Source organism: Gopherus flavomarginatus, chromosome 1 (assembly GCF_025201925.1).
Source record: "Gopherus flavomarginatus isolate rGopFla2 chromosome 1, rGopFla2.mat.asm, whole genome shotgun sequence".
Classification (NCBI taxonomy): domain Eukaryota; kingdom Metazoa; phylum Chordata; order Testudines; family Testudinidae; genus Gopherus; species Gopherus flavomarginatus.
In genome coordinates, this window is record NC_066617.1 from 12,282,144 (window position 1) to 12,297,169 (window position 15,026).

At 43.4% G+C, this 15,026-nt stretch overlaps 1 protein-coding gene across 1 annotated transcript in view; it reads right to left on the reverse strand.

The window, feature by feature from the left end:
- Positions 1 to 15,026, reverse strand: part of PRKCQ (protein kinase C theta) — a 72,785-nt gene that overhangs the window by 20,648 nt on the left and 37,111 nt on the right. The window contains exons 14-15 of the mRNA XM_050936885.1: positions 6,474 to 6,565; positions 3,488 to 3,550 (exon numbers count right to left, since the gene is read on the reverse strand). Coding sequence (XP_050792842.1) covers positions 3,488 to 3,550; positions 6,474 to 6,565 — 155 coding nt within the window. The remainder of the gene's footprint in view (positions 1 to 3,487; positions 3,551 to 6,473; positions 6,566 to 15,026) is intronic.

A 15,026-nucleotide genomic window follows, 5' to 3' on the forward strand; every position in this document is an offset into this window, starting at 1 on the left:
AAATGCGGTAGATATAATTTACCTAGATTTCAATAAGGCGTTTGACACAGTTCCGCATGGGGAACTGTTAGCTAAATTGGAAAAGATGGGGATGAATATGAAAGTTGTAAGGTGGATAAGGAACTGGTTAAAGGGGAGACTCCAGCGGGTCGTATTGAAGGGTGAACTGTCAGGCTGGAAGGAGGTCACTAGTGGAGTCCCTCAAGGATCGGTTTTGGGACCGATCTTATTTAACCTTTTTATTACTGACCTTGGCACAAAGAGCGGGAATGTGCTAATAAAGTTTGCGGATGACACGAAGCTGGGGGGTATTGCTAACACGGAGAACGACAGGGATACTATTCAGGAAGATCTGGACCACCTTGTAAACTGGAGTAATAGAAATAGGATGAAATACAACAGTGAAAAGTTCAAGGTCATGCACTTAGGGATTAATAATAAGAATTTTAGATATACGTTGGGGGCGCATCAGTTGGAAGCGACAGAGGAGGAGAAGGACCTTGGGGTATTGGTTGATAGCAGGATGACTATGAGTCGCCAATGTGATACGGCTGTTAAAAAAGCAAATGCGATTTTAGGATGTATCAGGCGAGGTATTTCCAGCAAGGATAAGGAGGTGTTAGTACCGTTATATAAGGCGCTGGTGAGACCCCTTCTGGAATACTGTGTGCAGTTCTGGTGTCCCATGTTCAAGAAGGATGAATTCAAACTGGAACAGGTTCAGAGACGGGCTACTAGGATGATCCGAGGAATGGAAAACCTGCCTTATGAAAGGAGACTCAAAGAGCTTGGCTTGTTTAGCCTGGCCAAAAGAAGGCTGCGAGGGGATATGCTTGCTTTATATAAATATATCAGGGGGGTTAACGTTAGGGAGGGAGAGGAATTATTTATGTTTAGTACTAATGTAGGCACAAGGACGAATGGGTATAAACTGGATATTAGGAAGTTTAGATTTGAAATTAGACGAAGGTTTCTAACCATTAGGGGAGTGAAGTTCTGGAACAGCCTTCCGAGGGAAGTAGTGGGGGTAAAAGACTTTTCTGGCTTTAAGACAAAGCTTATCAAGTATATGGAGGGGATGTTATGATAGGATCGTTAATTTGGGCAATTAATCTTGGATTACCACCAGATAGGTCTGCTCAATGGTCTGCGGGGAGATGTTGGATGGGATGGGAACTGAGTTACTGCAGAGAATTCCTTCTTGGGTGCTGGCTGGTGAGTCTTGCCCACATGCTCAGGATTTAGCTGATCGCCATATTTGGGGTCGGGAAGGAATTTTCCTTCAGGGTGGATTGGCAGGGGCCCTGGAGGTTTTTCGCCTTCCCCTGCAGCGTGGGGCATGGGTCTCTTGCTGGTGGATTCTCTGCAGCTTGAGGTCTTCAAACCAATTTGAGGATTTCAATAACTCGGTCCTGGGTTAGGGATTGTTATAAAAGTGGATGGGTGGGGTTCTGCAGCCTGCCTTGTGCAGGAGGTCAGACTAGATGATCATATTGCTCCCTTCTGACCTGTGAGTCTATGAGTCTATGAGTCATTAGTCCCTGTCAGGAGGAGCAGAGGTTTCAAACTAGGTCTCCCACATCCCAGTTGGGTGTCCTGGCTATTGCTCATTCTCTCATTTTGACCAGCAATTTCATCTTGGACCTCAGAAACCTGCCTGATTAATGTTTTGTCAACATTTCGGTCTTAACAAATTGGCATTTTCCAACAACAACAAAAAGTTTTGTTGAAAAGTCTCCAGTCAGCTCTAATCACAGCAAGCTGTGCTGTTTACATGCTGAAATATTGTTGATAGTGCTTCCTCTAGTGACATCTAAGGGTATTTCCACACTACTCACCGGATTGGCGGGCAGCGAGTGATCCAGCGGGGGTTGATTTATCGCGTCTAGTCTAGACACGATAAATTGACTCCCAAGCGCTCTCCCATTGACTCCTGTACTCCAGTGCCACGAGAGGCACAGGCAGAGTTGACCGGGGAATGGCAGCAGTTGACTCACCGCAGTGAAGATACCAAGGTGAGTCAATCTAAGTATGTCGACTTCAGCTACGTTATTCACATAGCTGAAGTTGCGTAACTTAGATCGATCCCTCCCCAGTGTAGACCAGGGCTTAAACTATCATGTTAGTACCATTGTGGAGGCAACACTTATACAGAAAATGTAACGTCATCAGCTAAAGTGTTAGGGCTTCAAGGTCTCTACATTAGCTAACGGCAGGCAGCTGAACGTCCCCTTTCCAGAAGCCAATTCCCAATATCAAGAGCTAATTAAAAGTTAGAAAAATTTCAAATTTTCAATATAATTTTTGTGCAGAAATTCTAAATGTTGCTCTCCGGAATATCTTCCATCTGATTTTTGCTGGTTTTTCAACCAGCTTATAGGGTGATCAAATTTTTTTTTTAAATTGAATTTTGAGGGAAAATTCCTGAACATTTCTATTCATTTCCTCATTTCTTCTGAATGAGTTTTCAGCATAGAGGGGCAACCCTCATTTTGCTCCAACACATCCCTACATTAAATAAAACTGAGCTCAGTGCATATTTAGCATCGTAGTATCCTTCTGAAAAACTTTCCAATGTGCAACACTGTCCATATTATACATCAAGGATGTGCAAACTCTATTGACACAGTAAAAAGAAGGCTGAATGGTATTTTTTCTCTGCAAGGATGTAATTCCATTTAGCTACACTTGGAGTTATGGATGCAAATTAAGGGGAGACTATTCCCTTTAATTTAGAAGGTGTGGCATTGATGATTAATTAGGGGGTACTTCCATCTGATTCACTACTGAACCAATGGGGTTAGGGAGTCTTGCTTTAGTGGAGGTGCTATCTTTTGAGCTACTTCGGGTCATTAAGAATCCCATGTCATCTTCCCATCAACTAGGATCATTCTTAACTTTGGTGACCTGGATAAATTCCTAGTGGGTAAGAACATTTTGTTTATTTAAAATCCCTTTGCAGTTCTATTGGAATAGTTCAGTAGTATTGTATTTTTTTCCCCTTTTAATATAAGCTGCTGTCTTCCAATCTAGAAGTGGTTACATTGCAGTGGCAGGGCAAAGTGACCCTTCCATATATAAGGTCTAAGCATGCACTCCTGGTGCACTCGAAACTCCTAACAAAGTCAGAGGGAGTTCTGAATGGACATGTGCTGGAGGGGCTGGGCCCATGTTTTGCAATCATGTCTTCAGGATCTTTCAGTGCAAGGCACTTTATAAATGTCACTAACATCTCAGACTGGCTTTGGAATACACAATGCACATTGACCTCAATGGATGTAGGATGGGATCTCCAAAGGGGTGCATAAGATTGACTCTTTTCCAAGCTCTCTCTCCCAAAATAAAATAGGCGAATGGGATGAAAAACAAAGCATGTTGTAAATTCAATATTAGTAAGAAGAACAAAGTACAAACTAACAGGTAAAATCAATATGTTGAAGAAAACACCTAACTGTGCCGTATATTAGATTCCAAAGTGTAAAACTACCTGTATATTATTCCCTTAGAATGAAGAAATTGCAGACCACAAATGATTTCAGCAGCATAGAACCTGGAAAAAAACAGACCGTGAATCAGAACTGATGTCTTCCCACAATAATTCTCCATTTGGGGCCAGATTCGCAGCTGGTGTAAATTGGCATCATTCCACTGCAGTCAAAGGACTACAAACAATGTCTTCAAAAGCAGCCGAGTGATTTTAGGACCCCAACTCCCTTTTTCAAACATGACTTAGGCACTTAAGAGCCCAAGTTCCACTGACTTTTGATTTTGGCTTCTGAGGGACAGATTATTTAGGCACCTAAAGATGCTGATAGCTTCCGAGTGGGATATTCTAAAGGGTTTGGTTCTAATTGCCATTTAAATCACTTGGGAAATCAATGAGAATTGTCCCCTTACCTGCTTAAGCACTTTTTAAAATCCTCTTAGGTGCCTAGTGTGCATCTTTAGGCAGCTTTGAAAATCTGCCTAAATCACTTTTGAAAATGGGACTTAGGCTCCTAAACCACTTAAGTGCTTTTGGAAATTTTACCCCATGTCAGTTTACACCAGCTGCAGATCTGGCTGCTTGTGTCCTTTGTAGAGTCATTTTTTACCAAGGTTCTTTAGAGACCCTTGTTCACAGCACATTTCTGCATTGGGGTGAAACTTCACCCCAACACACAGGCCCAGTGTAGGACCAATATGCCACTTAAGTTTCACTTCAGCCCTCAAAATAGGACCCCTCTGCCCAGAGGTGAATGTAACCCTAGGGCCATATTTCCACTGGATTCGACTGCATACTCTCATCAGACCTTGAATATCCTAGGCTGGGGGCACAATCCTCAACATTCAGGGTTTTTTTCAAAGAAAACCCAACAAATCAAACTCTTTTATTTAAATTAGGCTCTGCTATTTAAATAGAAATTAATTTCTAAGGTGTTTCAATATTGACTTTTACAATATCGTTTGCTGGCATAAGGACTTAGAAAATACTTTTATCTATTTCAGTTCCTCCATTTCAATCGTGCCTAAATACATTTTTAATTCTCCCTTGGCATATTTATTTTTTATATACATTTACCTTTTTGCCATTCGATTTGACAGGATTCATGTCCCCATTCCACTTTTTTGCTGCTCGGTGCTGAAAACAGGAGACTCCCATTTCTTTCATAATACACTATTTTTGTCCAAAGTAGGTGGTCGCAGGAGCTCTGCATAACGGGGCATGTGGCTTACACAGTCATCCTAAAGCCAAAGAGCTTCAACTTCTGGGAATGGCTGAAGATTATGGGATTCATTTGTAGTCCTTTTGCTCAATGGCTTTTTCTAAGGGTACATCTACACTGGAACTAGAAGTGTAACTCCCAGCTCAGGTAGATGGACAGATGCTAAATTTGATTGAGCAAGAACCTAAAAGCAGCAGAGTAGCTGCAGCAGTTCGGGAGGTGGGAGAGTCTAGTTGCCCAGAGTACAGCCCCACTCATCCCCATCGCCATCCTGTTTTTAGGCTAGGGCATGTATGTCTACCTGAGCTGGAAATTACACCCTCAACTGTAGTGTAGACACACCCTAAGAGTATGGAGAGAGTCTTCTCCTGCCTGCAAACACTTTCAGCAATCAAAGTGGGAAATCCTGGCTGCTTTATTTCCCCTGTGTCGGAGTTTGTTCGTTTACATCAGGGCTGAACACGGCTCAGTGTGAGCTGCCCACACACTTACAAGGTCAGAAGATGTCCCCAGACATTTGACACTGAGCATCAGAGGCCTGATTAGCCTTACATTTACTCCAGTTTTACACTGCAGTAACTCCACTAACTTCAGGGGTTTTACTCCTGATTTCCATCAGTGGCAGTGAGATCAGAACCAGGTCCCATATCTGAAATTCAAGGTGCAGCACAATCTGGGGGAGGGGGTGGGGGAGGGGCAGGGGAGTTTTAAGCCACCTTTGTGCTCTCAAAATTGTGGCCTAACCGGGGCCTACCCAGCTCCCAGTGCAATTTAGGGCAGCCCAGGGGCTGCTCTAATTTTCAACAGCCACCTATGGGCTCCTGCACGGCCCAGAGAGTTCCAGCAACGGCACTATCCTCTCCCAAGTCTTGTCCTGCCCCAAGATGTGTCTTGCCAGGAACAGGGAAGGAAGGTGGCTTGGGGCTGCTTATGCCACCCCTGTGGAGTCAAGGGAACCCCTCCTTTCTGGGTAAATCCCCAGCAGCTGTTCTGTGTCCTTTTGTGGCTGGAGCCAAACAGAAGGGCCAAACCAAGGGACAGAATCAGGGCACTGGTGTGTTGTCAAAAGCTCTGCTATTGCCTTACAGTCTTCTTCTCTGTAGATTACCTGGAGATGTGGATCAATGTAACCCCACCATCTTAGTTCTTTAGTGAATGATTCACACTTTGTATGAAAAGGCCCAGGTACCTACTTCAGCAGCCAGACTGGGCCCGCTGATCCATGACTGGAAAAATCAGCTGAATGAAAGGCTATGCTTGACTGGAAGATCTTGAAATGGAACGTACACTTTGTGCTTTTGTTATGGTTGTACCTAGACCCCTCAACTGAGATTGGGGCTGCAAGGTGCTAGGCGCTGTACATACACAGTATAAGAGAAAGTCTCTGCCCTGAAGAATTTACAAGTTACACAGACAAGACAGAGAAATGGTGGGAGGGGAAACAGAGGCACAGGGAGAGGAAATGACACACCCAAAGTCAATGGCTGAGGCCAGATGACAATAATCATACCAAGCCCTAATATAGTAATTTTCACCTGTAGGTCCAGAAGCTTTACAAAGGAGGTTCAGTATCATTACTCCTCTTTTACAGATAAGGAAACAGAGGCACAGAGAAGAGAACTGGCTTGCCAAAGCTAACACAGCAGGCCATTGGCAGAGCCAAAAACAAAACCCAAGTCTCCCTGAGCTTTATCCATTAGGTCACACTGCCTCCCTATTACACTAAGTATGGGACCTACAAAGTAAAAGGCAATTAAACCATCTTACGTTGCTCTGGCGGTGTCAAACTTGTGACAGCTTTGTATATGAAACATTAGGTCTCCTCCATTTAGATATTCCATTACAAAAAAGAGGTTTTCCTAGAAAAACAATAAAAGACTAGAATTAGGTACTAAAAGGAAAAAACCATGAAGAAGAAGTGGAAGGAGAAAGGGGAAGGAAAGAAGGGTATAATATGAAGTTGGATTTCTGAAGCAAGCAACCTATTTCACTAGTATTTCCTTTCCACTTTTTTTCTGTTGACCTCCTACCTAGCTCCCACTGCCCAGATTTGTATAATCACTGTTAAAAAACATAATAATAAACAATCCCAAACTCACACATAGCATTTTTCATCAGCAGATTTCAAAGTGCATTGCAAAGGAGATCAGTTTCATTATCCCCCTTTCAGATATGGGGAAACTGAGGCAAGGAGCAGTGAAGTGACTTGCCCAAGGCCAGCCAGCAGAGTGACAGAGCTGCGAATAGAGCCCAAGGCTTTTGAGTCTCAGTCCAGTCCATTGATCACTAGGCCACACTGCCTGCCACGGGCCCCAGTCAGAGAGACACCTGCCCATGTGAGCAACTTTATGTATGGGAATGGTCCAATAAAGAGCTTGATCCTGTAATATACTGAGCACACTGGCCCTGGTCCAGCAGAGCACTTAAGCACATGCTTAATTTTAAGCAAGTGAATAGTTCTGTTGATGGGGCAGTACATAAACAATTATTGCGAAGGTTTAAGCGAATAATAAGTCTTGTAGTATGCCCAAAATGTGCCAACAGTTCACAGAAGCTTTAGAAAGCCACAGTTCCTGCTTCCAAACTGGATACAGACAAGTGTCCTAATACTGCAATTGGAAGACCCTGAGGCTAGTACGGTGTCCCATTATATAAATGGGGTCCTGCATGGATGCAAGGGTCTGTCTGCAGGGAATCAATAGCAGGACTGGATTCCTAAGCTTCAATTTCAGTTCTTTGCGTATAGCCATTGCATATGGTTTTGATAGTGCAATTATATTAGGGACAGCCCTGTCACTCGAGCCTGCACAAATCTGAGTGTATGCCCTGGTCTAGTGGTGTCAGAACGCCACGGAGTCCTATGCTAGGCTGGGTTCTTGCCCTTGCCCTGCCTCTGACACAGACTTCCTCTGGAGTCTTAGAAAAATCCTTTGACCTCAATGTCTGATTATACCAGGCTCTGAGGGACAGCCAGTGACATCAGCTCCCACTGTGGTCCTCAAGAATTTAGGGTGCCGAGTACCTTTCAGGAGGTGAGCAGGACTGTAGCCTGTGCATATGCAGAACTTGGATATTAATTACTGACCCAAAATCCTGTTGTAAACATTAATAAAACAATAACTTAGATTATGAATTTAGGCAAAGTCTTAAACGAGTGTTGGTGCATAAACTGCATCATGCCAGGAAGCACTGTGCCTCAGAGATACCCTGGGAGTCACAATTTCTCCCTCGCTTCTTTCTTGATCCTGAAGGGTAGTGATTTGCTGGTGGCTTGTACCAGCAGTAAATTATTCTTCCAATCCTGCCAGCTCAGCTTCTCTGGCCAGTCAGTTCCCCTCCTCTCCCTGTTGCCATGCTCCAGGGCGGGAGTCATCTGGCAAACAGCCCTGCTTACTCCCATGTTCCTGGACCTGGATAGGATCGTAAGGGAGATTCCTCCTCCCATTCTTGGGCATGTATTCTGGGTCAGAGTATAGCCCGATGTTTGCAGTGTCCCGTGAACAAGAAAAACGCTATATACAGCTAGACATTCCTCACCTGTTAGAGTCAATCTTACAATGGCCTTTCCCATTCTAAGTACAGAGATGACTATAAATACCACAATGCTGTAATAAGCACCCATTTTTAATGGTGCCTACTGAGTGTGCTATGTGTTATTATCATGGCACAGGGAATTGTGTTGCTCCATGCTGTGCAATACACAACATTAAAGACATGCTCTGCCTTGAGGAACTGGTAATTGAAAAAAACAAACCCACATAAGACAGTGTGCAATGGGAAACCATCTGAAAATGATGTCACCCTTCCTGGGTGCTGAGCACTCTGGTAAGGGGGTTGACTGATTTCAGTGGGAGATGCATTACATGATCAAACCCTTAGTGCTTTGAGAAACAGAATGTACATTCTACCAAAGCATGTTGTATCACTTGCCTCATTGTCTACGTTCTCAGGGTGTGGCATGCATGGAGTTAAATCAGCATGCTCCTGCTTTACATGCAATGACTGTGAAAATGAACAGTTGCTGGCAGTAGTGATTTTGCCTTTATAAACAGGAAGTATGAAACAGGGCAGCATTTAAATGAATCTTGTGAAGGTATGGTCTAACTAATCCTATGACCAACTGGAAACACTCCACAGCACTTTCCCTGGGGTATGTTTATTTTTTAAGCATTGCATACATACAAATATAAGTCAGACTAGTTACTGAAGAGGAAGAAATATCTTCCCATGGCTTTAACGGTCACAAATATTTGATCCATTCATGTGGTAGGCATGCATGATACGTACACCTGCTGTTGGTTTCCTTTATCCTAGCAAATGTGTGCCATTCTTGGGCCAAATTTCCAGATAGTGTAAATTCATATAACTCCACTGAGGTCCATGGAAATAGGTTGATTTACACCAGCGAAGGATCTGGCCCTCCAAGCCCACCTATATCAGTATGTATAGTCCTGCCTTGGGTCTGACCCTGTCCATCCTTAGATGCATTGACTTCAGTGGAACTACTTAGGTGATGAATGGCTTGTGCAGGATCCTACCTCTGTCAATTTGTGGTTATAGGAAGTACAGAAGATACTACTTGCAATGGAAGGTTTTGAGGACAATCGAAGCCTAGCTGCTAAAGACAAAATGACTGAGGGTTTAATTTTGTTCTTCAGTGCTAAAGAATGTTTTCCCTTGTGTAATATCAGCCTATTCACTAGAGATGGCAGCATTTCCTACAGCTGCCAGCCAATTCAATTCAGTCCTCATCTCACACAATTAGCTTTTTATTCTGATTCTGGCACTTGCAGCATATTTTACTGCATGTTAAATAACCTGATTCAGGATGCTCTGCTTTGCAAGTTCATCTGCTTGGTTTAAAGCAGCAAACACATCTGAATATGTATGCAAAGATGCAGGTGTAGATTATGGTATCTCAACATATTAAAGGCCTCCTGGCATAATTCAGCAAAAGGCTAATTCCACCACTTAAATCTCACTTAGGACTTCAAAACAAGAGTTTTCTGCGGTGCTTAAGTGGAGTAGCTAACCTACCCCTCCTACAAGGGGATAGAACTGCCCCTATTGCTGGTTTCAGGGCTGGTTGAAAATTTTCAAAAATTCTTTTCGGATGGAAAATTGGGTTTTTGATTAAGCAAAAATTGCCGTTTGCTCGAAAAATTTCCATCTTTTGTCTGAAAATCTAAAAATGCTCTAATTTTCAGCTGAAAACTGAAATTTTTTTGGCCAAAATACTTTGGTTTTAAATGTCTGATAAAAAGTCAACATTTTCTGCAATGGAAAAAAAAATCTGACCAGCTCTTCTTAAAAAACACAAACTATAGACCAAATGTTTATCTGGTATAAATGGAGCTGATTGTCAGTAGAGCAATGGATAGTCAATGGAGCTATGCAGATTTACTCCAACTGAGACTATGGCTCTTTGTCATTTTAATAATCACTGACACCTGCTCTCCCCTTTTCCTTGCCTACCTGTTGTACAGAGGGCAAAACTCAGCCCCCATCATCTACTGACATCATCTTTGTACTGTAATGTCTTTTCAGTTCAGACTTTATATTTTTGATGTGACAACAATCCATTGTGAACTTGAATGTGGGGTACAATTGTGTTTTTACAACTTTTTTGAAAGCTAGTCTTTTGAACTGCACTGGCTTAAATTTGCATGATGCTAAGATAGCAGCACAGTGACAGGCAGAGAAAACCTAGCCAGGAATTTCCAACTCAAAGAAAAAATCTAATAATTCAATATTTTTTTTGTCCTGAATCAGGATGAAAAGTAGGATTATTGAAATTTTTCATGGATCAAAATATTCTGAAAAATTTTGATTCAGAAATGGATAAGCATTTCATCATTGTCGATCACAATGAAATTTGTCAATGTGCCCATACTGAAATGTTTTATTTTGGTTTGTTGAACTGACCTAAAATGTTTCATTTAGAATAAGTTCAAAATTAAACTCCATTTCCTTATGATGCCACATTGCCCCATGGGAATTTTAGATTGGGAGCCTGAAGGTCCCATTTGGGCCAGCGTTCCTGACTGGACTACAGGTTTCAGAGGGGTAGCCGTGTTAGTCTGTATCAGCAAAAACAAAGAGGAGTCCTTGTGGCACCTTAGAGACTAAAAAATGTATTTGGGCATAGGCTTTCATGGGCTATAACCCACTTCATCTGATGCATCTGGACTACATTTCCCATAATACACCTGCAATCACGGGCAGGGCCAGTGCAACTATTTAGGCGAGCATGGTGCTAGGATTTGCGGGGTGGCATTTTCTTCGGCAGTGACTGTGGTGGCCGGATCTTTGGCCGTCCCGGTCGCTGCCGGCATTTAGGCGGAGGGAGCTGGGGCAGGGGAGCGCGAGGAGGGCCGCCTGCAGCAAATAAGTGGTGGGGGGGGGGCTGCACACAGGGGAACTCCCCACCCCAGCTCACCCATGCCCCACCTCCTCCCTGAGCACGCCATGGCTGCTTCACTTCTCCACCTCCCAGGCTTGTGGCACCAATCAGCTTAGGCACCGCAAGCCTGGGAGGCAGGAGAAGTGAAGCAGCGACGGCATGCTTGGGGTGCTCGTGCGCGGAGCATGGGTGAGCTGGGGCGAGGGGGTGCCTCAGGGCAGAGTGTGGGGGATGGGGAGCTGCTGCAGGGGTGGCGCCTCAGGGCAGAGGGCGGGAGCTGCCGTGGGGGGGGCCTCAGGGCGGGGGCTCAGGAACGGGGAAAAGCGCAAGGTTGAAGTTTTGCCTAGGACGCGAAACATCCTTACGCTGACCCTGATCACGTGTGTCCTTTGATGCACCACACAGCTTGGTCAGAGTCCATGTTGCCCATAGGAGAGCATGGGGCTCCGAAGTACAGCTGCCATTAGGCAATGCAGCACAATACAGAAATGAAGTTTAATGTTGAACGGACTCAAAATGTTCAACAAACTGAAATATTCTGATTCAGATTGATGGAAAATGAAAAATAAATAAATCAGCAAAATTGAAATGTTCCCATGGAAAATTCAATTTTCCAGAAACAACATTCTCTACCTTCAATGTCATTTTGATAGGGAATTCCTGACCAGCTCTAATCAAGATGTAGGTTTGATATGTTGATAAAAGGATGACGGGAGTGCTTGTATCTATTAATGGCCTAATGCTGCATGGTACTGAGTGTTCACCGTGACATCCTGAGTGCGCTCCACACCCACTGAAGCTTTTTGAAAACTCTCAGCTCACCACAGAATTGGCTCCTCAGATTTTTTTTTTAAAGGAAGTTACAGGGTCTGATTCTCCTTTACCCTAAAGCCTTTTATACTAGTCTGTCAGTGAACAGGAGTCTGAACATGTTAAAATCCCATATGTTAATGTGACATGTTATGTCAAATTTGGCCCAGCCTTTAAGCGTTGTACAAATGAGCTGTTACAAAAGATAAGGCTAACAGCACAGAAATGTTTCAGTAACATTTGTTTTTAAACTACAATAAATATGGTTTCTATTTTACTGTGAGAGGGGCCTTAATGTAAATTAGAATCTGGGGTATGAAGTGAAACAAGCTGTAAATAAAAATGAAACTGACTTTCAAAAATAGAAAGTCTATTTTTATGATTCAAGCTGAGTGAAATGCAAAAATCAATCAATAAATGAAAAAAAGCAGCATAAAGAGTGAAGAGTTAATTCAGAGATTAACACTGTATCGGTGTCAATAATTTCAGGATTAGTAGCACAGGAATTATAAAACAGTTTTTACAGTGTCCCTTTAAATCACATAAAATAAAAGGTTTTTAACACAGTATATAATTAGCCTGTTGAACTCACTGCTGAGATCACTGCGGCAAAAAAATAAGTAAATAAAAAACATTTGAAAAAAAGTGCATCTTCATTTATTCTAAGGAGGCTAAAAATAACAAGTTGCCTGATTTTCATGAGTGCTGCATCTTCCATGAAAGTCAGTGAGAGCCGTAGGTGTTCAGCATCTTTGAAATTCAGGCCAAAGGACTATCAATTCTCATGCTTCATAGCATACATTGAACATCACTGACTGGGATCAAGCAGAACCCATCCCCCCGTAATGGATCATACTGTCCAAACTAGGTACATTAGAGAGATATTTTATTCCTTTGAAGACATGTGGCAGATATTGATGCTGATGAAGAACGCTGGACTGAAAGGACTACTGGTCTGTCTCAGTATGGAGATGCCTATGTTCCTGTTTCTACTATTCTTTGTAGATGCATTCAGTACATAAAGGAACTCAGAAACTTCACATTGCCAACAAATCAATATTTCAGAAAGGTTTCTGACGCACGCTTTTCTGTTTGATGCCACTTATCAAAAGCCATTCCAGTGAAGCCTTCAAAAAGAGATTCCAGTAATAACTCTTAGGCATGGCTTCTACACACCAGTGCATCTGCTATGAAATGCTTACTCTGAGGATATTATGATTAAAACATGCCTCCATCGAGTGGGGAGAGAATGTCTGCGGCTTGTTACAGCTCTCTCATTCAGAATGACTTTCATGAGTTGAATGATCACTGCTTGACTCGGAAAGGTCAGAGGAGAAAAACATAAGTCAGAAATCAATCAGTCTACAGGCGATTTGGATTAAAAAGACATGCGCCAACTCCTACAGCTATAGTATGAAATGAAGAGGCCAAACTGCTTTAAAATGTTGAAAAGTTGACTTGAGTAAGACCGAAGAAGATACTTAATGTACATTAAGAGGGCAATATAGATTCATGCAGTAGAGAGGGGGGGCTTGAAGTGATCACTCATTTGACCTCGTTGCATTTTTCAGAACTATTCACTATACAGATCCTTGTTATTCAGGGTGTAAGCCAACCGTTGACTCCAGGAGCTTAGGAGAAGCTTGTCCTGGAGGCAGGTTACCCCATAACTGCCTACTGTAGGGTTTCTTGCACTTCCTCTGAAGCAGCTGGTGTTGGCCACTGTTGGTGACAGGATCTTGGACTATATAAACCAATGCTCTATTCTAGCAACATATACATTGCTATATATCATTCCCACTGGTGTCTCACCCAACATACCCTTGAATATCAACCACCTCCACTGGGAGTATTTTCCACTTCCCAGTTGTTATTATTGTCAAGAATACTTTTCCTATTATCTAGTCTCAGTTTTCTTTCCTTAATTTCAGGGCACTTATCTTTCCCCCACCATCAGCTGAAACTGTACACAATTTACTTCCTGTATGTTATGGGTATCCCTTTGCTCATCGTCCTGAAAGGATTAAAATAGATGTCAGGATTCAAAATTTCATGATCTACTGACACAGGAGTTCACAAACTTTTCCACAGTAAATTTCATCCACTGTCCCTAAACACGTGTTGTTTGGGAAGCAGCAGAGGTACTATTTATTTCCTATGACACTTGCTGCTCTGTTGTTAACCTAGCACTGAGCAACATCTAGCGTTGCTAAATTAGGGTATATGAATGAGCATGGAAGCCTCCTGAGATGAAGCCAGACCTTCCAGAGCTGCCTAAGTGAACAGAGTGGTCTTTGGGATATCCCCAGTTAAACTTGTCGTAATGCCAGTTTAAAATGTTACTATATAGAGCAGTGGTCCCCCAAATGCCTTAGGGAGTGCAAAGGAACATGGGGGGTGGGGGCGTGAGGCCCAGGTCAGCTCCCATGGAGGGTGGGGAGGGAGCACTACCCAGCCCCACTCGACCCCCAGCTCTGCTGTGGCCCTGCCTCCCAGCTGCTTCTCCGCTCCCGGCTCTAACCTCAGTCCTCAACCCCTGGCTGCAGCTCCGTTCCTGTCCCCAGGTTCCCAGGTGTGGCTCCAGCCTCGACTTCCTTATCCCTGTCCATGTGCCCCTCCCGGGAGCCCCAGCCCCAGCTCTGAAGTGGGGGTGCAGACAGGGGTAAGGGGTGTGTGTGACTCTTACAAGTTTGAGGACCACTGATATACAGGGAAGGAAACAAATTAGTTCTTTTTTATTTGCCTGGTATGGTGCTTGAAAGGCTGGTCAGGGACAGAGAGAAAAACTCTGGAAGCTACTTTTTGCATTAGGGTGCACAAGGCTCATGCACTATTTAAGTCCCACTTAAGCCTTGTTTTTGAGAGCTTAAATAGTGATATGTCTTGTGCTGTACCTCTGCACAGGACTGAATTTCACCCTTAGTACATACTGCAACCCCCCGTGCACCACAGTGACTCTCTGCACTAACAGTCTTAGGTGGGGAAAGAAGCATGAATCTATAGGGGCCAATGTCCAAGCATGTTCCTTGGAACGGATCAGCTGGCCAAGTGTCCTACCCACCCCTAAACCCAGCATTCGTCGGACGAAAGCTGGGGATAAGGTCTAA